This window comes from Triplophysa dalaica, chromosome 16 (genome assembly GCF_015846415.1).
Source record: "Triplophysa dalaica isolate WHDGS20190420 chromosome 16, ASM1584641v1, whole genome shotgun sequence".
NCBI classification, from domain to species: Eukaryota; Metazoa; Chordata; class Actinopteri; order Cypriniformes; family Nemacheilidae; genus Triplophysa; species Triplophysa dalaica.
This window is the reverse complement of record NC_079557.1, coordinates 20,101,796-20,125,014: the sequence shown is the minus strand read 5'-3', so window position 1 is coordinate 20,125,014 and position 23,219 is coordinate 20,101,796. Positions and strand designations below refer to the sequence as shown.

The window sequence follows — 23,219 nt, the reverse complement described above, 5'->3', positions numbered from 1 at the left end:
ATGTAACAAACTTGTGTCATGAGATGACAGGCCAATCTAAAGACGCTCTCCTACATCCAGCATAAAAATAAGCACACATACTAAACAAATGCATAATATACACCATATTTAAAGACTACAGAGCCTGATAAAAGATGACACAAAAATCAAACTACACAGACTATAAAAAATAACCCTTTTTTGTGGGTTTTATTATATGATTACTGTGATTTAAAGCTTTTCATAGCGGTGGTGTGATAATTGACTTTTGACTGATGATTTTATTATACAGTGAATGTTTTATTCATTGCTCCATTTACATTATGTTATGAACTAAGACGCTTTGAATACATATGCAAGGAACGCGCATATATCTCATTTTAACTGTGATTTTCGGAGATAACACAAGATTTGACTTGACAAATTATTATGTGATACTTGTCACAGCAACACAACAGGGCAGATTCACTATGACGTGTCTCCACTGGATTGAGGGGTTAATAAATAAATCACTGTTATTTGCGCCGTCATGCAACACACAAAGTCGTGAATTTGCCTTCTTATATATAAATGTCATTAAATAATACTTCCTGCATTTAGAGCATTGACCTGGAATTCCACGGCAGTAATTGTACAGTGTTTCCCAAGTTCATTAAAAACACTCCATACATATACTTCGATTATACATTTTATGAATATGTGATCAAATACTCATGCACATGCACAATGTCAAGCATTGACTTTAACACACATCACATGTATACTCACTTATTATAACTGTAAAAAATATATATATATTACCATGTTCAGAGCAGTTAAGAAAATCGCAGATATCCAACAGTCTCGGATGTCCCCAGGACAAGAAATAATCTGAGTTTGTTTCACTTAGTCTGCGTGTCACTTATACGGAAGATTCGCTGGATACCATGAAGACGACGAGAAAACACGTTTAGGAGCAGAAGGATGGCGATTACAGTGAACACCGTCACCGTTTGCACGTCCTTGCTGCAGAAATTGCGTATGCTGCTGTCAAACATGCGCACGGTAAAATCAACGTTGCCGATCCCGCTGCATACATGATGTTGAAAACACCGACACTCTTGATCTGTTCCCTATGTAGGCTGTTTAGAATAGCCGTTGACAAAAAGCGCTCCTGCGATGCTCACATGTGTGTTCCCTTTGAGACACTATGTACACATGACTGACACCTCATCCTCAGCAACAACAGGATTTGTCAGCTGATCTTTTTCTTTAAAAACGAAGGACATTCACTGATGTCCCTCGATCACAACATAAACAGCAGCGGCTCTATACACTGAGCTGGCGCAGATTTGGGGTCGGATCGTAGAATATAATTCACTGCTTGCCAGTTTTACATTGAAATGATTGAAGACATGCAGAACATCTTTGATGGAGATCTTTTGTATTTGCGAAATTCAGCCTGAGTGTAGATCTCTACAATCATATGCAGAATACACATTGTGTTTAAATACTGATTTAGAATGTTACAAGTTGTGTCGGAAAATAAAATTCCTTGAACAACTAAAAAATGGGCCATAAGAAACATAAAAGCAGGTGATTGGATGGAATTGATATTTGGGTCACATCTGTCCAATCAGCTGGTGGTCATATCATCTGTCATGATTACACATCAGATATATCTTCAGAATATGAATTTACTCTGGACAGCACTTATAAACTAAATCAGCATACTATCCACTACTTTATAGAGGTATGGAAGGATGATTTTATTAATTGATGGCTGGCGGATATTAAACAACTTTATTGATTCAGTTGTTGTGAGAGTACACTAATATTTTTTATATCTTTACATGATGTCGATTGTGTGCTATGTAAAGATGTGGTAAATCATTCTTTTTAAAAGCGAAATAAGCGTAACCTGTTTGTAAATGCAGCCACAAACAGCAGTTGCACATCAGTTTTGAAATTTACATTCACGCATTTGGCAGATGACTTTATCCAAAGTGATTCACATTGCATTACATTTTGTTTCAAACCATGTGCTATCGCCTGTGATCGAACCGGTGACCTTGGCATTGCTAGTGCCATGCTCTAACCACTGTGCCACAGGAGAGCACATTATTTTTTCTTTAAAGCGAGCATGCAACGATGTTTAATGCATTCTGACTTATTTACAATGTTAAACATGCTTCTCATGCTTGACATGGTCAACTTGTCAACAACCGAGTTGGATGTATGACGTTCGTATAGATTTCCCAATGGCTGTGGTTTAGGCGGATGGACACAGCATGGGCTGCCAGATGACCTTGTAACAAAGAGACACACACCCAGGTCTGATCAACCTGCGGTGGGCTGAGGTTGTCTTGTGATAAAGGGCCGAAACACCCAATGAGGCTGAGTTGCACAACTGACGATGTGTCGCATTGATGGGAACCACAAAGGTCATTATCAGCAGCACCTCCCCAAAAGGCATCTTTCACCCAGGATAATGGATGTGATGAAAGTGGGACACACAACTCATAAGATGTCTCTCCGATAATAGCAAGGAAAGGTAAGTATGCTATGCATTTCTATAAGCATTTATACCCCAAACACAGAGGATGCCTACCCGACGAGCCCAGTGGAACCTCAGACCTCCTTTCCTCTATTCATATTCTTGACTGCTTCCCCCTGTCATGCATAGGGCGCGGAAATGTCCTATTGGGCAATTCAACTGTGCTGAGATAGTGGGATTATAACACCTAGTCCTATTAAGTGAATGTGAACCATCTGGTTAAAACCAATGACTGCTGTGAAAGGGCACTTTACAACCAGGGAAAGACCTGGTGACAGCCTGGAGAGACTGGTGGCAGGAGGGAATAGTCCGCACCGTAACCGACATGGGCTAGCTACCCATGTGGGCAGGATCCGTTACCATAAGCCTAATGGTTCCACACATGGATGGCCACAAAAACACAAGAGAAATAATACCCCTGGAGTCTGCCCAAAACAAAACTGTGCTCCAGCCGCCACTGATTTTATGTTGTTGAATGAAAATATTTTATATTTTTTTATATTGCCTTCCTTCTTACTGTACATGTACAATGTTAATTTCGTTGACGAAAACTATAACAAAATGATTAGTCAACCTCGGGTTTTCACTGACGAAAACAAGACAATAACTTAATAAAAATGAATGCATGATAACAAAAACTGTAATAAAAATAACAAGACAAAAGAATTCTTGTCTCACCCGGCGTATATCAGCTTACTCACATGTGCAACTTATCTCATAAGCGGTAGAGAGAAGTCTCTGGGAGAAGGGTAAGCATAGACATATATTCTGTCTCCACGCGGTTTACAAAGCATCTTATTTTCATTCCCAATTGCCGGTGAAACACAGTAAATTGAAGAATGACTGCATGCAAGACACTCCAAAACTCATTACAAAGGCGAGCACAAACGGTTTTAAGTGCCAATGTTAACTTATCTGCTAACGTGAGCTGCTGCATAACATATAATGCAACATAAAGAAAGCGAAATCAAACCAACGCTGTAGCCTACCGGTTAGAAAAGTAAGTTTACTTTTAATATTTTTTTTCTCATGTGGTATAAATAATGACCACCCTGTTCATTTCCCCTTAAAATGGCCTTCCTTTTTTTTGTTCAAGCTCTGTCCCTCCGTCTACTGTTAACTCCCTGTTTCCTGTGAAACTCTAAAAATATCACAAAGGTATTTCCCTCCACACTGTGCTGTGTGGTTTACATATTAGTTAAATTTATTCTTTTAGATAGGTATCATTATTGTAGTCAAAAGGTCAGAACAACATTTGAAATAATTATTGGTCTGTTTACTCTGTTATGTGTTTTAATAACTGAAAGGTTGCCTACAAATCGGAATTTAAAAAATGTCCTAACATATCTATATAACATTTAAATAAAACACACAAATGCACATATATATGTCACGGACACGCTAGGCTACAGTAAATCAATGGGAGTGATTAATTTTGAGTGACAGTAAAACTGTCATCTTTCTAAATGGGCACAATTTGTTTTTTGATAAGTTTCCGCCATCTGGGGGTTGTTCACCAGCAATCTCGTAAAGAGGAAGAAGCATCCTAGTTGGCTCGCCAAACCCCAAACTTAAAAAAACCTTTGTCAGATGGCTGCACTTGCATCCTGGTGGTCATAGATCGGTTTTCCAAAGCCTGTTGCCTGGTCCCTCTGAAAGATCTGCCCAGTGCCATGGAAACTACAGAGGTAATGTTTTATAATGTATTTCTTAACTTTGGCATTCTTGAAAATGTAGTATCTGACAGAGGGCCCCAATTCATCTCGTGTCTATGGAAGGCTTTCTTCTCTCTCCAAGGTGTGACCCTCAGCCTACCTGGATACCTACCTTCTGGATACCACCCACACAGCATTTACATTTAGTCATTTAGCAGACGCTTTTATAAAAAGTGACATGAGGTAAACAATTGCAACAATTGGAACGACGTAAGGACAACAAAAAGCATAAGTGCAGTAAAACTGGTCTCATATAGCCAACCACAGTAAACAAAGCGAAGGTGTTTTGTTTTTTGATAGAAAGAGTAGAAAATAAGTTGAAGTCAGTACTAATCGGTCAGGCCCTGACAAAAGACATGTGTATTACGCCAATTCTTAATGATGGCTACAGAATCTGGTGATCTTGTAGCAGCCGGCAGATCATCGCACAAATGTGGAACAGATCCAGAGAAGGTACGTGAGAGTGATTTTTTGCACTTTTCGAGATGGCACTACAAGACGTCGTTTTTGCAAAGTTCAACTGCAGGTGGTGGTCCTTCATCCAGAGCAAAATTTCACTCAGGCATGCTGGATTGTCAGAGCAGGAACAACCACGGGACAGATGGCCTGGAGAAGATGGGTGGGGATGGGATCTAGCGGGCAGGGATTCGGGTGGTTGAAAGATATTACCATGGAAATATTAACTTCAGATAAGAGGGAGAAAGAGGGGAGTGAGCATTTGTTGGGGGTTTGGGCATGTTCGAGAGGCTGCGGCGCAGAGAACTGACTGCTGATGGTGGTTATTTTCTTTATGAAGAAAGACAAAAAATCATCAGCTGTTATGTCCGATGGAGGTGAGGGGGCAGGCAGGAAAAGAAGAGCAAAGAAGGTCTTAAAGAGAGTACTAGAGTCAGACGAGATGTTGATTTTAGAGGGGTAGTAATGAGTTCTCGCAGAGGAGACATCAGCGGACAACGAAGAGGATAGAGACAGAGGTTAGTAGGATCTTTAGACTTGCACCACTTTCTCTCAGCAGACCTGAGCCTGGGGCGATGCTCCCGGAGAACATCTGATAATGAGGGGGCAGAAGGGAAAGCATTCAAGATGTAAGAGGGCATAAGCTGTCTGAATCACGCAATTTAATTCAGCAGGACATGCTATGCAATATGCCACAAGTAACAAGCGAAACCAGCACAAGACTAGAGGAGAATTAATGCACCTTCAACAAGTGACACAGTGGTAATAAACAAAGCAACGCTTCCTAGCAACAACACTGTGCTAAATGCAATAAGATAAGAATCAATACACTTACGCAACGACAAAGCAGCGGCCAAAATGAGAGCAAAAAACAGGCTATAGGTCGCTATCTTCATAACCTTCTGCCACATCCACCAGAACTCCTGGAACCGGTTCCTGGCATGGTCAGAGTAGGCACAAAACTCCCTCCAGCTGCCTGCTTCTAACCTCACACCATTCCAGTACACACTCTGCCACCAACCCCTGATCTTCCCTTGGTCAGGAGACCTTTCTGAAGTTCATTCTATTATCCACAGGTTCCAGGAGAGCGAGAGGGTCTGGGACTCAGCTCACCAACACCTTCAGAGAGCCATCAGACAACACCTAATGCATGCAGATGCCCGGAGAGCCCCCACGCCTTCCGTCCAACCCGGACAACAAGTGTGGCTCTCCATCCGGCACGTTCGTCTGAGACTGCCATGCAAGAAGCTGAATCCCAGATTTATTGGTCCCTTCCCCATCCTGCGATAAATCAATGAGGTCACATATGAGCTGAAGCTACCACCACAATAAGGGATTCAACTCAATTTCAAACGTTTCCCTTGTCAAACCATTTCACTCACATGTGTCTCCTCTCCCCATAGAGCCAGAACAAAACCGCTCACCTCATGCTCTCCCTTGGCAACGGGCCTGTTTGGAGTGAACTGTTAAGACACTATACCCTCCGTTTTTCCAGGAACAAGCAGAGAAAACAAGAAACACTGAAAGTCACGTAGGCATACATTTTGTATTGTCAGCTGGCATTGTATATATGAAGAGTTTGTTTCATAAAAGAGATTAATCCTTTTTTTTAAGTTTTTCTCATTTTGGAACCGAACTGTTCATATACAGTATTATATACAGTATGTATACATATATTTTTAAGTTGGTAAAAAAAAATATATACTATTTTGTAGGCAGCCTTCCAGTTATTCCAGAAACTCGTAACAGACCATTAATTATTTCAAATGATGACTTTCTGACTACAATAATGAAACCTATCTAAAATAATAAATCTAGCCAATATGTTAACCACATTGCATAGTGTGGAGGGATATTCATCTGTGTTTTATTGTTTCCTATAATATCTGGGATCACTGTTGGTATTTTTTACAATAAATCATGACAGATTTGTCATTTGGAGTGAACTGGAAAGAAAACACTAAACCCGACGTTTTTACAGGAACAAGCAGTGCAGACAAGAAACACTAAAAGTCACGTAGGAATACATTTTGTATAGTCTGACTGAGGTCGGAAAATAGCACAAAGCCTTGGCACACAGCATCTAACAATGATACTTCCTGTGTGAGGGCTTGTTTATGAGAGCATTCTGCTTCTCAATTCAGTTGAAAGATGAAGTCACTTCCCCAAGAAAGAAAATAAAAAATAAAAAAATCTATAGTAGAAGGTGATAGCTGTTCAAGAGGAAATATGTATCAACGTAGGTCAATGTAGATAGCTAGCGTATGTCGGATCATGATGTATAAGGTCATTTTTGACATGCCCGTTTTAAAATACGAATAAATAATTATATCTATTAGAGTTATTCAAACATTAAGAATATGTACACAAAAATGCAGATTAAACATTTTAATTAAGTGATTTTAGTGTTGAATTGGCCATAGTTTTAAAAAATGTTATTTTTCAAAGATCATTAAAATTGATCTATTTCCTTTACATGCTTAACATTTTTTTACAAATCTTTAGTAAAATTAGTCAAATCTTAGTAAGTTAGTAAACTCTTCTTAAATTAACAAAATAGAAATAAAAAAGCCTGACAATAACATACAACTTATGTAAATGTTTAAAAAATACCATTCCTTTTTTGGGAGCTGCGGGCCTTTTGTTTAATCAGGCATCGCTAAATTCCCCCTCCAATTTGGTGGTGTTTCCCTCACGGTGTGCTGTGATCTACTGTGTGCACTGAGGCTCTGGCTGGTGTAAGTGTTAAATGCAAATTAGGAGATCAGTGGTCCTATAGCTCGACATATATTTTAAATGTGTCATATGGCTCGAACACATGTTTTTCTGTGTCTTTGGTGTGTTATAAGTTGCCCATGCATGTATTAGACACGTTAAATTGCAAAAATGTAAGTCTCGGAACAGAAGATGCGAATGCTCACCCAGACCTGCCTGAAACGCCTTGTGTAACCACACCCACACAAATCTACATCAGTTCGTGGTATGATTTGACTAAGACGGTCCAAATGTATACGCATGTCAGTACAATTGCTTTGGAACCTGGTGTTCCATATATGGTAAAATTACGTTTCCGTCACACGCTTGCAGTATTCGACCAATCACTACACACTGGTTAACTGGCCAATTATAGCACCGCACTTTTCAATGCAAAGTACTTTGTAAAATATCCACGCGTTTCAGAGAGGCGGGCAAAGAGGAGATACAAACATGCACAGTATGTAGAAAATTTTAAACCTTAAATCGTGTATACACATACACATACAGCTGCATTGCAACTCAAACAAACCATAATATTCGTTAAGCTGTGTCATATGACTCCTATAAGATGCAGCTCCTTGATGTTTTTTACATTTTCTTGCTGACTATGTGCAATCCCTTTGGATTGAACCCAGGGCCTTGGGATAGTCCCATGATTTAACCACTGAGCCACAGGAATGCTTCTTTTCGGTTCATGGGTCTGTGTGTTCATTTTGAGTCTCTGTCTGATGTGTGTGTGCCGGTTGCCTAGTAACCAGCTGGTGGTCTAATCAGAGCGTTACAGCTGCAGTTCGTTTGCGCTGCCTATATCTGGCTGGCGTGTGGCATTGTGGATTCCTTAATTTTCTCTGGTTTCTCTTTCAGCTCTTTGCTGTTCCTGATTCTGTGTATTGGATTACTTTGCACTCACGTTCAGGTTATAATTTTGACCTGCATATGTTTTGTTCTGTTCATTGTCAGGTCTTGTTTTATTATAGTTGTTTCATACACCTTGTGACGTTTACCTCAGACCACTATAAGGAAGTTCTTACTCTCCATTCCCGTGGATGTTTATCCTGTTTTTGGTTCCATGGATGTTCTTTGTTTCTTGTGGATGTTTCTATGTTTCATTACACCTGATCTAAGTGACTTTTGGTGTTATCGTGTATCTCCCCAGTGTGTGTCATTACAACTATTGCAAAAGCAGAGTGCAGTATCTACAAACTAAATGTTCATTCAGCTTTCTTCTTGTGTTTCCTACTACATGTTAATTGTTTTAAATTACTTTAGTATTAAGAGTTAATATTTTGCAATCTTCCTTACCCGTCTTTGGATATTTGCGTTTTAACCACTTCAACCATCATCATTTGACTGCGGGATTGTGCCATGGTAGGCTAACTGGTTGGCTTGTTGGTTCCAAGTGAGTGTTACGGCTACCAAGGCAGACCGCAGCGTCTGCGGTGTCAAAGCCGGGAAACAAAACCAGAATCCAGTAACTTCACTTATTGTGGTTTGCCTTTGTATTAGTTTGGATGTTGTAGTTACTTCAATTTTATCTCTGTAGACCTTAACTCAATTTAGACCAAATAGGAAGTTACTGCGCTTTGCATTTGGACAGCAGTATGTATTCCTGGGCCCCAGATTTATTTCCCGGCCCCTTTCTAACTGCCATGATAGAGAAAGGTTTGCTATATTGGGTCTGGACTTTGGTGGGCTAACATAAGGCTGCTAGGACAACTGCCAGACACCCCTGAATCTAATATAATCCTTCAGATAAACCAGGTGATTTACTTCCTCTAATTGACATAATTTTTATTATTGTATGATTTGGATCAATTTTACTGTTAATGTCAATGAGTGCTCATCTGACGTGTGATCAATCTCACAACGCCTTGTTCATGGAATTGGTGCCCCTGTGGAGATCAATACACTTTTTATTCTTGGTTATAAATTGTATTATAAACACTCATATTAACAGCATTTGGGAATTATGATACATACAAATGCTCGAACAAAATATCGTTCAATTGCTCTAGGAGTAATTCGGAAAGGTAAATTGTTCAAAAAATTCAAAATGGCGGGAATATTTTCATTACGTCATGTTGTGCAAAGGAAAATGAATTCAGAGGAAGTTTTGTTTCTATGACTTAAGGAATGTGAAAATTTGGACTGAAGGTGGCGCTAGAGGGTTTGAGTTAGAAACACCAAATTTGGTTACATGAGACACTGTCCTGTATCAGTGTGCTAAATTTCATAACATTCATATGTACTGTTCTATGGACTACCGTAGACGCAATGACAGAAGAAGAAGAATAGGAAAAAAATTATGGATAAAATTATAATTTCAATTCAATCGAGAAGCCTGATACAGTGGCGTTAAATAAATCAAGTGCAAAATAAAGGTTCCAAAAACAATAATTTCTTTCTATTTTTCACAACAAAGAACTACGAATGGATTTGGAATCCCTTTTATAAGAGTGTATGGCCAGAAATGTGTATTAATTTTTTTTGACAAAGTTATTAAATGAATTATTATTTAATTTTATTCATCAGTAGCCACATTGCAAGCCCTTAGAATAACAAACCATTAAAGCTTTTGTGTCATGAACTTTTACCATGTTAACATGCAGTGGTCCGGATCCTGGCCTGAACAGCTTTCGTTGTTTGGATCTTGTGCTTCCATTTCCTACACGTAGAACGTCTGCCATTGGTTTGGCTGCAAAAGAGAACAATCCTAGATTGACTTTCAAACACTCCTGTTAAATAATAACTTAATATATCAATAATGATTTATCACATATGAATAATAAGTCTAGTGAAGGAATGTATAAAACTGAATGAGAGTCATCACACGTCTATGTGTATCAAGTGGCTTTTATCTTTTTCGTTTGAAGTTGCTTTTATTTGAATTTATTTGTATACTTGCATTACTGAAATCTTTATTGGTGTTCTTTTTTCAGTTATATTTTTAACTAGTTGCTCAGAGACACGAAAGTTAAAGGGATAGTTCACCCAAAAATGCACAGTTGTGTAGTCATTGATGTTCCAACACTGACCATTGCTAACTTTCTTCCAAATATACAATACTTTTCTGTGTTCATCAGAACAAAGTAATTTATACAGGTATGAAATTGCATTAGGGTGAGTAAATGATAACAGAATTTTCATTGTTGGGTGAACTATCCCTTTAAAGACATGTTTTAGACCTTTTTTTTCTTCGCAATTTATGTTTGTGGATGTACCGCACTTTTGTCCATTATTAGGGTTTTGAAAGTGCTTTATAAATAATGCATGACTTGACATTATTGAGCAAAAGTGGTGACCAGAGAGGAGCACCAGACCAGGGCACAGGTAAACCTAGCGCAGCCATATATGTATGAGACATGTTGCACAGGGCAATTATCTTGGGCATGGCAGGGAGCTTATAGGCTTTTCAATCCTGATTGCAAGAAAGAAAACACTGGGGATACTTTACATCTACGCAACATATAACGGTGTAGAAACTAGGTAGGTAACTGTCATGAAACATGGGGAAGAACCCAATTGCAGGCAGCGAACACAGGGGCTAACCAAAAATAATTTATGTGCACAAACACAAAACAAAGACCCACCCCAGATAGCACAATACATCTGGTTTACGTCTATTTGATGTCTGTATTTACATGTGTAAGACATCTGCAATACATAGTTTGCTCATCTGCAATACATCTCGGAGACGTCTGAACATCTGTAATACGTCTGCTAAAGATCTCGAGATCTGCTGCGTAATAACATCTGCTAAACATCTTAGAAAGAGCAGAACAAGGGAACAAGATAATATGACACCAACAGGACATGGACTAACTAATACTAATCTAAAACAACACTTGACAAGAACTACACTTAAAGACTTGACATTGAACAATCCACGGCAACAGCAAACAAGCACTGAGGCACAGAAGACAATGAGGTGCAGAAGACAATGAGCCACGGGAATACATTCAAGTAATTACAATGAACGAGGACAGGACAATGAACTCAAGTGCTATTTAAAGGGGAGCAAATCAAGAGGGAACAGGTGCATGGCATGAACTAATTAACAATCAAACTAAGGAGACGAAAAGGGCGGGGACAGAGACGAGACCAGAGAGAGCATATGGATTGCCAATTAGGACAAAAATGCTTCTCTCCACATAAAACAGGAGATCCTGCCATGATTCTGCCACAAGACCAAGAAATACATGACACATGATGAGGCAGAATCATGACAGGTAACACTTTTATGGGATAGTTTTACAAAAACAATGTCTGATGTGAAATGGGTAGCAATCATCCACGTTCAACTTATTTTAGCAAATTGCGGTGATGTATTCGTTTTTCCTGCCTTTCAGTAGTCTTTAAAAAGAAATCTCAGATTTTGTGCTCAATCTGTTTTGACAAAGCTTTCCAGTAGCTCAGTGGTAAGAGCATTGCAATGTTGTAGGTTCAATCCCAGGGGATTGCACATACATATGCATAAATGTATAGGATAATGCAATGTAAGTTGCTTTGGATAAAAGCGTCTGCCAAATGTGTAAATGTAAATCATTCACACAACTTCATCCCGTTTTACATAGAGTACAGATAGATGTCAATACTGCACACAAACCAGTGTCTCAAGAGTTTACACTATATCCATGTGCCTTTTCCACCATAAATTCAATCCAACAGAGATGAATAACAACATCTGAGACTGTGAACTGCTCGATCCAAATTAACCCTTGAGAAGTGGAGACACTGGTTGGAGGGAGCTCGCCATACATTTCACGAGTTCGCCTGCCTATTCAGACCATCTACCTAGGGATTTATTTGGATTTTGGGCAGACACTTTTTCTTGCATCTGAAGTTGCAGCTACTATATGGAAAGAATGACTGGAGTAACGATCTGCTGGAATGCCGGATCTCACTAGGACAGACTGTGTTTTTGGAACCAGTGCCTAGAAACAGGTTTATTTCCGTCATCAACAAAGAGGGGGTCAGAAAGAAAGTGATTTTGAGAGTTTAGACGGGCAAGAAAAAGGAGACTGACTGGTAAGATTAGAGAGGGGTGGGTAAATTAAATGTAAATATTGGATGACTGTCACGTGTAGATGCAGTATATAAAGTGCACAATAAGGCGAAGTATACCACAAAAATAACTAAATAACTCCACAGGACCAAGAAAAACGGGCTCTAGACTCCTACTAAATTAATTTGCGAGTGATATTTTTGCGGAGATCGCCTCTGGCGACTATACAAATTTAGTTGTTATTAACTGCGCTGCACTTTCATATGAGAGTCATCATAACGTGCCCATACCAACTAGCTGGAGTCTTCACAGATATTTTCTAAATTTTCCTTTCTCTGTCCATCGTGCTCACATGCTTTCAAACGTCCACTATTGTACCTGTACCAAAGCAACCCAAAGTTACTTGCTTAAATGACTGGCGTCCCATGCTCTGACCCCCATTATCAGCAAATGCTTTCAGAGGCTCATTAAAGATTTCATCTACTCTGTTCTGCCTCCTCACTGGAACCACTACAGTTTGCATACCGCAACAACTGCTCCACTGATGATTTCATTGCACATACACTAAGCATTTTTCTCTCCCACCAAAAAAAAGAACACATATGTGAGAATGCTGTTTACAGACTAAAGCATTCAACACCATTGTGCCCTCCAAGTTAGATGTGAAACTTCGGGCGCTGGGCTTAAACAGCTTGCTGTGCAGATGGATCCTGGACTTCCTGTCTAGCAGACACCAAGTAGTCAGAATTGGCAACAATACTTCATCATCATTGACCCTAAATACTGGGGCGCCAACATTCTCAACCCACTCCTGTACACCCTGTACTAACACAACTGCGTGGCAACACATGGCTCCAACGCCATCATAACATTTGCAGACGACACGACAGTGGTATGTCTGATCACTGACGATGACGAAACAGCACACTCTGTCACGTTAGTGCAGGGCTGTAGTCAAGTCCACCTTTGTTGAGTCCAAGACCAGGACTAGTCGAGACCGAGTCAAGACAGAGTCTAAAGAGGTCGGAGTCCAAGTCAAGGCCAAAGAGGTTTGAGTCCAAGTCAAGACCAAGTCCAAATGAGACGGTCTAGACATAGACAGTAAAAAGAATCCTCTTCAAAAATCAAGACCACATACTATATATGTAATGATAAAAAAGCGTATCAAAAGTAACATACTCTAAGAGAAAACTGAATTAAGCTAATGAAAGTCAAGAGTCCAACAAAAGCAAATATAAATGCTTCAGCAAAGGTTTTGGTCGAGACCAACTATAACATTTGGCGAGTCCAATGACCGAGTCCAAGACAAGTCCGAGTGCAGATACCAACCGGTCCAAGACAAGTCCAAGACCACAGAAAAATGTCTCGAGTCAGGACTCAAGTACTACAGCACTGCGTTGGTGTGAAGAACACAACCTCTCTCTCAACATCAGTAAGACCAAGGAACTGGTGGTGGACTTTAGGAGGAAAGACAAAGAACACAATTCTATCACAATCAACGGAGCACCACTGGAGAAAGTCAACAGTTTCAAGTTCCTTGGTGTCAATATCACAGAGGAGCTCATAAATGTTCTGTATTCTTTAAGACAAACTGATGACACAGCATTTTTGAAGCACTAAGTATCATAATGATTTTTCACAAGTTCTTTTGCCCTGTCTTTTATGATTTATTTACTTTTAACTTTGAGTAAAACGCAGAGCTCCTCACTCTCCTTTTTTACACAGCCTTCCAATCACAATGGAACAGAGGCGGGACTAACACTACATTGACCAACCATCATACAAAACAATGCAGAAGTTAATATTAATGGTGACTGCTTTTCCATATTTAGTACTATTCTTTGTAATAAGATACTAGTTATAAGTAGGCTAACTGTTGTGGATATTCTAAATCACAGCAATCACATCTCCAGAATAACGTGCAGTGCCTCAAAAGCATTATTAAAAACACCAGGAATTATTATTTAAAATGGCTGAAAACGCTTTGGGGACACAGTTTAATTTATTTATTTATTGGTAAGCCTATAGCCTATTATATTCTTATGCATTTATGCAATATAATATAGCCAAACCAGAGAATGAAGTCCAGAGTATTCCGGCATTCCCAGATACGTAATCAGCGTATCAGCAATCCATAGGTCAGGGATTATGCCGGCCCTGTTTGTGATTGGACACACTGTACTATAAAATCTGGGGTTTACAAAGTTTTTGTGAATCCGGAGGCAAGTTTGCAACAAGGTCTGTTTTATGTGCAAATAACTCGGAACTTCCTAATAAATTTACGAACGTTTCCTGAATTATGCCCATTGTGTGTACATCTGCTGAAAATTTCCTGGAATTCTGCTTGTTATTGACAAGTATACACACACAACGTGAGAGTGTTACTAGTAAGCACTGTGGACGAACAATGACGTTGGGACGTTTAAAAGAAAACTAATCGCGAAGTTCAGAGAACGTATCTGTTATAAGACACAATTGGATCATTTCAAATCTGTTCAAAGCAATAATGAACCAGAGGTGAATTCTCTTGTTAAGTTTTATTTGAAGTTATCTTTACATTGTGTTGTGAACATGCACAAATCAAAAATCACCATAATAACATAACCAGCTCTTTCATTTTGTTTTAAACTCTATAAGCAATAAAATGTAGGCTATACTTTTTCATACACTAGGCCTAGCCTACATATCATATAGGTCGACATGCACAATTTCTGTTAGTTCAAATGAATAAAAAAGGAATTTGGTCTGAGTTTAAACCTAGTCTTAGATCAACAACAGCACTTCTCTGCCTTTTTTGAATAAGCAGAACCAAATCTGCTGTCATCTGCATTTAAAGACAGGTAACATTTGAAGACTATTTAAACACATTTACACATATTTATATTTGTGTACAAATGTAAGCAGATTTAAAACTGTTTCACGGCAGATATTCCATACAAATAAGTCTGCAGATTCAGTATGGCCCTGGCTATGAGGAAAAACAATTTGAATGAAAACTTTATGTGAGCAAAATCTATGAGAGGGAAGATGTACACACAGCAGTATAACTAAAAGTATGTGATTTCAAAATGTAAGTTCATGTTATATGGGGCATGTTTTTTCCCTATAGGAGCCAATGGCTCCTTAACTGATTTTGTGTCTGAGTCTGGAGCCCTGCCAAAAAACAAGTATGTAACTTCTATCTAAACGCCAGATCTAAAAAGTCCTCCATCTGCTCCAGGCAAAGGATCTGGACGGCGGGTGGATCCATACCGGGAGACGCGAAAAAACTTAAAGGAAACCCCGCTGAAAAAAACTTTTCTTGCTCAGATGTTCTGTCACATGTAGCTGTAGTGTATAAAGTGCACCCCAACGAGAAGTATTCGACAGTATTTAACAAATCCACAGCAGCACACAGGAGAAAACACATTTGAACAGAGCCACACAAAAGCATAAACAACACCAGAACACATGGGGCAAAACACAGGGCTTTAACCCTCATGTTGTGTTCGGGTCATTTGTACCTGAAAAAACTAAATATTTAACCCAAAAATACTAGTTAATGTTATTGGATTGGACTGAAATTTGGTGACTTTGTTCACAAAGTCCATAACAACCTCTCACAGAAGAATATATTAATTTGTTGCTTTTTTGTGTTTTTCCCCCAACTTATTATCATCAAATATTGGATTCAATCTTTTTGTCAACTTCTTTTCGCTCAGTTAACACTGGTTTTGTGTTTCTTTTTCAAATGGATAAATTGTACGCCTCCTTGATCTGAGCTTACGAACCTTAGTTATGCGTGAATAAGCATTATACTTTTGCAAATATTAAATAAAATATGAACAAAAATCCAGTGTTTATCACACTACTGTACTTAAATGTTTAATGTTAATGTAGTACTTCTAAAGGGATAGTTCACCCCCCTTAAAAAATCTTTCATCATTTATTATTTCACCATATATACAGGTATGTGATAAAAAACTTGAATATAATTGTGGGACACAAAAAAGACGGAAAAAAATAAAAAAAATAAAAAATAAGTCATACAGGTTTGGACGAGGTTGAGTGAATTATAGAATAATTTTCCTTTTTGAGTAACCTACCGAGTATACTTTTTATTTTGGTAAGGTTAAAAAACACAACAGTATTACTATAGTGTTATACAGTAAATTATACAATATAAACGTTTACTGTGCTTAATATAGTTTTTAGTATTTGTTCAAATTCATTTTCATGATTTAATAAAAACACATTATGTTTTTCATACTGTACATTAATAACTTTACCCTCTTACTGTAACACTTTTAATATAATTATTTTGTGTGTGGGAGCTTAAAGTAAAACTTTGTGTCATTGCTATTGATAAATTTAAAGAATACAGAACACATTCTTTGTTAGCTTAAAAACTATATACTATCAAAGAGTGATCAGCTATGAATTTACATTTACATTAATGCATTTGGCATCCTATAGATTTATACTTAGGTATGTGCAATCCCCTAGGATCAAACCCAAAACCTTGCATTGTTAACGCAATGCTCTTACCACCGAGCTACAGGATTTATGACTCATTCAGGTATATTTGTTTGGTTGACTGTACCTGCAGGAGTAAGTGTTAAGTCCAAAGGCTCCAGAGCAGGGAGAGTTCCTGGAAGCGGCAACGAGCGACAACGCTGAAGCAGAACTTTTAATGGCGGATCTGCAGGCGATTGGCCAGGAGGACGTGAGTGGGCCTAAAATGACATCAATATATGATTACAAGGACACATACTGTATAACACTGATTACAAAGCACAAATGACCTAATATTCAATGATAGCAGTGAGGTGTAGTTTGTTAGTTTAACTGATAATCTATTGTAAACTAATGAATATACATTATACTCCACAAAGCAAAATGTTCCAGTTGGCTTCAAGTGTGATGTTTGAACTACCAAGATAACTCATTATTTTTTTGGTTGAAGTTTGCTGATAAAAATCAATATTTAAAGGGATTCTTTCCTACCAAATCAAAATTTCCCCGTGTTTTACTCAGCCTCAAGGCATCTTAACTGAATTAGATTTTCTTCCTGAAGAATAATGCAGTAGAAGTTATAATACCATATATCATTTTACTTTCCAGCATTAGAATGGAAGTGAATAGGCGTTGACTTTTTGAAGCTCCAATAAGTACATCCATCCAACAAATGTCGTCTTAACAAAGGTATTCTGAAGCAAATCGATGTGTTGAAGAGAAATATCAACATTTACAACCCTATTAGCGTTAATGTCTAGCTTCCATCATCTCTCTAATGCGCATGAACCAGAGGCTTGTTTTTCGGACAAATGGCGGTGACAAAAGCTCCCGCCAGATTAGATGCTATCCCATTGGAACAAAAAGAAAAATGCAGCGTGCGTCATCTGCTGGAAAAACAAGCCTCTGGTTCACACGCATTCGAGAGGACGAAAGCTAGACATCAACGGTAAAAGCACTCTCAATATCGATTTTTCTCTTAAACAACGCATCGATTCGCTTTAGGAGACCTTTGTTAAGATGACGGAGCCGTGTCGAGCAGTTCTTTGATCGATGGCTGTATTTTTTGGAGCTTCAAAAAGTCAACACCAATTCACTCCTATTCTACAGCTTGAAAGAAGAATGATACGTGAGATTATAACTCCGACTGCATTATTCTATAAGAAGAAAACCAAATTCAGTTAGGATGCCTTGAGGGTGAGTAAAACATTGGGACATTCAGTTTTTTATCAAAGTATACCTTTAAGAAAAAAATGGCATGTTGGGGTGAAAAGGACATAAACAAAGTTTTATCTCACAATTTTATCACACTTAATTGGGTGAATTTTGTGACAGTAAGCGGCTATCTGCATCCTGTTTATTGCACATCAGAATGAATATAATTTGTTGTGCTAATCCACACCCCCAGTGTATGATGTGATGTATAACAACTTTGTTTGTTTGTATGAAATATCCTATTTCAAAAGGAGAAGCAAGAAATAGAAAGCCAGCTTGTGTTTTGTTTTAGTTTATCTAACATCCCCCCACATAATCAAAATATTGTGGTATACTTTAGGACTGGGGTCTCCAACCCTGCTCCTGCCTTTACCCTATGCCACTTAAAAGTTATCTTTAGATTCTTTAATACCTCTATTACCATTGCTTAACACAAAGTAAGATGGCATGTCTAATGCATAACATCAAACACTGCTGAGTTTACATATGCATAAGTTATTCATTAATATATTGTTGTTTATATACGAATCTAAATTTAAGAAGTGTCTGCCAATGTATTTTTGTGAAACTTACTCAACTGCAACTGCTTGTCTGCAACTTCATACAGACATTATAAGCCTACATATAGTTTTTGATAACAAAATAATAATAAAAATGAACCCTATTTACTTTCTTTATATAGATGAATTGTATTTTGTTTTATTTTACGTAATTTACGTAACCCCTAATATATGGGTCGAAACACAATATCAGTTAAAGAATGATAAAATTTTCTTAATTTACATTAATCACAGCTACTAATGTCCTCAGCATAAGCAGAAAGCAGTTTTCCATGTTGAAATTTAACAGGGAAATAAACTTTATGTGATGAGTAGGTAAATATGCAATTTATGGCACAAAGGGCCAGATTATCCGATTGTGTCAGTCCAAACACCTCTTTTTGGCGTAAACTGGACAGTGCTGGTGCATTAGCATCATAAAGGTGGAGGAAAGTATTTGGATACCCCCTTATGATAAACGGATCTGAGTACTTTAGTCATTTCCATGAGAACAAATATGCCGCAGCATATAAGGATTTTCTATGGAATTTGAATAGCAACAGTTTACGACGGGATTTTTTCTATTTCAACATGGCAATGCCATGTTTTCAGTCAGTGTGAAAAAACTTGAAATGTCTTCATGAAGCCAAGTCTTGAACCTAGCTGAACAACTATGGTGTGACTTTAAATGCAGACTTTGAGCCAAAAACTCATCACCCATCACCAATGATTTTAAAAGGGCACTTCTAAAACTGTTGCAAGTAACTGTTTAGAAGAACGTTAGAAGTACAAAACTTCTCAGAATATCATTATATGCTCCGGCATTAAGATTTGTACTCATGGAAATTACTAAAGTAGTCAACTCTGTTCATTAGAAGGGTGTTCCCAATACTTTTGTCCATATAGTGCATCTCCATATAGGGTCCACACATAATTTAGCAGTTACATTTCCTTATGTTTCAAATTAAACATAGACATGTGATTAAGGTAAGTATTGTGTTTTGACCCATAAACAAACAATCTTATTCTGTGAAAGAATGACAGATAGAGGTTAAGTGACGCAGAACAGAACTGTTTTCATATCAAGCCCATGATCAAGATCCTTAATTAAAAATATGTGTACTCTTGTTACCTTAAATATGTCCTCTGGGCACTTTGGAATTGTCGTTGTATCAGTGCAAATATCTTGGTCTTCATCAGTGGTTTTTCTACATAAGTGGTTCCGTTGACAAGGTATAGTTAAGTTTTGTATGCTAGAGTTTGTCTCATGTATTGGCTCTGGTTCTTCACTCCGTGGGTGGTTCTCAATTGTAGCTAGAGAGATTGAGTTGAGTTGTGACTGAGATCCATCTGAGTCATTACACAGGGAACTACTGTCAGTTAGAAAGTCTGGATATGTTCTCCGGGCCTTCGGCTCCACAAAACGGGAACAAACCCCAAAGTCATTGGCTGTTGAGACCGACTTTTGCCTGTCTGCACATAATGTAGATTTACTTTGACATGAGGTATCAGCTTTGTGTTCACTTCTGTTTGTCAAAGGCATATTCTGCATGGCCTCTCCTGACAGCTGGGGTTTTCGTGAGTCAAAATGGGATCGCTGGCCTTGAGGAGGTGAAAAGGAATGAGACGAGTTTCTCCATTTCATTGCAGTCTCAGCCACAGTGTTAAAAAACCGGAACAAGCCTCTGAAATGGCTACTTTTGCCATCAAGTCCCGTTTGTTCAGGTGCAGAGTTCAAATCCTTCACAAATTCAAAGTTTACTGAGCCATAATCCGAATCAATAGTTTTGTCTAAGGTATTTAAAGATTCAAAACTACTCTCAGCCAAAGTGGAACTTTCCTTTCCTTTGATGGGAATTTTTCTCAGGTAATTCAAAACCTCACCCCCTTTAAGCCACCTTCTTCTTTGAGGTATCTTGATGCTGTGCTTTATGTTACATTCTTCATGATCTGTCACAGATGAATCGTTGCCGTTTGAGAAGCTGGGTTGACCTTTTTTTGTATATGTCACTCTTTCAGCTAATTTACACCCATTTTGGTGGCTATTGTCTTTGATCACTTGATCGGTTTTCTCAGGGATTCCAGGAGGCTCTGTGACCTCAAATGAACAGAAGAAATCTGCAGTGGCTCCTGCAAACGAATGTCTCTTGGCTTTATTTCGAAACATGTTCTTGTGCTCCAAAAAAGGGGAGTCATTGCACAAATGTATGTCATCCACATCATCTTTCAGCTCACTGTTGAATTTGACACTGGAGAGCTTTCCAGCTTTGCCTCTAAAAACAGATGGCGACTTAAATTTCTTAATGGATCTCACTTTGTCTGTGATAGAAAGCTTGAGAAAGGATGCTTCACCTGGGAGGATCATTGAGTGAGGTCGCCTGTCCATGTCAGAAGTGGTCTTGCGGCGGTTCAGGATCCTCCAGATGGCCGCCGTCCTAGACGGCCGATTGAGTTCCTGTTTTTCCCTCCTGACAGGCTGGCAGGAAAACATGGATTGTGAGGAAATGGACTCTGGAATCCATGAGCTCTCTGCTCGGTTCTCTTCATCAAGAGAAACACTGAACACATTATTTACAAATCCATTGGTAACGTCAGATTCTGACATGGGGCTGGTAGTGCTATCCATACTTTTTCATTGTAAGATAAGATGTTAGGTGTTAACCTTGAGATGTGTCATTGTTGTCCTTGGAAAAAAAATCACACGCATGAGCTTCAAACAATATCTAACAAACTCCTTGGTGTGCACACATATGAACAAATAACAATTTTTTTGAGGATTCTTGTGTAGTTAAGATGGCCTTTTGTCTAAATACACACAGTGGACAGATATCGAACTACTTTCTTGAAAACATCAAAATATAGAGAGTAGAAACAAAACTTATTTTCAAAGAACATTGAATTTAAGGTATGTCATATTTTTTACTGTAACACACGTGTACATTTGTGTTATATATAAAACAGTATTGTGCAAAAATCGTAAGCACGTTAGAAGTTTCAGAAATACATTCTTTTTAAGATGGTGAATTCTCTGCTTTAGTATGTCGATTTAAGATTTCCAAGTAATAACATTGAGTAGAAATAAAGTAAAGAGTTCTTTAACAGTCTGGCATTGCATAAATAGACAGTCACGAATAAGACAGTCAAAATCTACAGCGGCATAGATGGCAAGTTTTTCAAGATGATTGAATAACATCCTGTCAACAATTTTTCAAACGGCATTCATGTGTACCATACGTTTAAAGCTACGCAGGAGATATTGTTTATATTTCTGAAAAATAACGTTTCTTACAGTATGTGCCCAAAACTTTTGTCGACAGTGATACTTAAATATACATTAACTTGACAATATTATATTTATCCAGTAATGTAGTATCAAGACCGAATCCTGTGAACTTAAATCTCATTCTTTCTTAAGAATATAACATTTTCAGATGTAAAAAAAACTTACCCGTTTGAATTGGTGTTGATTGAATTGGGGTTTCAAAAGAAAATATATGTTGAATTAAAACCTGGTAAATCCTTTGGATTCAAAAACTTCGTTCTCCAATGTTACTTGAACTGACTGTTCTTCAGAATAATTGTAAATCCACAATATTTCATGAAAATGGACTAAGGTTTTTTCTCCGCATAGTGAAGCTGCTGAACTCTTGATCTTCAGAGAGTGCACAGACGCACACACAACATACACGCCCAGTTCCTCTCATTACGTTTGTTGTCCACTAATGTCTGCAACTCCATTGTGACGAAAAAGATGGACAGTGAAGCAAACTTTCACATGTATTTTCACATCTGTAATTATTTTTTAGTTTTATACTATATGTTTATACTATATTAGTCACTATATGTAGGATACCTTTTTGTTGCTCTCCCTATATAAAATATTATGTATCAGTTTAGTGTAGCTTATGAACATAGGAAATGGACACAATACACAAATCTTAAGGTCAAAGTCTAAGAGCCTATTTTAAACTCTTCCTTTGTGTCCTGTTTTGGTAGTACTGTAATTACATGCCATTTTCCTGCTATACACAGGAAAGAGTGGATCTTACAAAGACAGGAAGCCTGGCTGACGATATGTAAATATCTGCTTCATACGTTCTTCCCTTCTGTCTGAACTGCCCCATTGTGAGGAAAAGGCAATTGCATTGCTTGTGAGTGAGGCCTTCAATAGCCATTGCAATAAATACATTTCACTGCCACTCATACAGCTATGAGGTCATAGATTGATATTAAATTAAAATTATATGAATTAGGGAAAATACACAATATACTGTACGCAGTGAAACAGAGCTGGAACTGTGCATAATTCATAGCAAACAGACATCATGATCAAAATCGTATTTTTTATCAAATATACCTTAACACAAATGTAAAGGCCTTTTAATTCCATAAATCGTCTCTTCTTAAAAAAGGGAAAAGACATGAACACTGGCACACCTTACATTCAAAACACTTCCTGTGCATGAGCAGGCAGCTTTCCTGCTGTCAACAATTCATATCCCAGATAAATAAACCCTGCTTAA

The 23,219-nt window shown here is 38.1% G+C and overlaps 1 protein-coding gene across 3 annotated transcripts in view; it reads right to left on the bottom strand.

The window, feature by feature from the left end:
• Positions 1–22,345, bottom strand: part of arhgef9b (Cdc42 guanine nucleotide exchange factor (GEF) 9b) — a 40,489-nt gene extending 18,144 nt beyond the window's left edge. For 2 of the 3 annotated variants that reach the window (XM_056769570.1, XM_056769568.1), the window contains exons 1-4: positions 22,145–22,345; positions 19,829–21,380; positions 17,031–17,163; positions 10,038–10,138 (exon numbers count right to left, since the gene is read on the bottom strand). In XM_056769570.1, the coding sequence (XP_056625548.1) occupies positions 10,038–10,138; positions 17,031–17,163; positions 19,829–21,322 (1,728 nt within the window). In that variant the 5' untranslated portion in view covers positions 21,323–21,380; positions 22,145–22,345. Of the gene's footprint in view, positions 1–10,037; positions 10,139–17,030; positions 17,164–19,828; positions 21,381–22,144 lie in introns of those variants that run through there. The other variant, XM_056769571.1, reaches the window with a different exon arrangement.
• Positions 22,346–23,219: the final 874 nt, after the last annotated feature.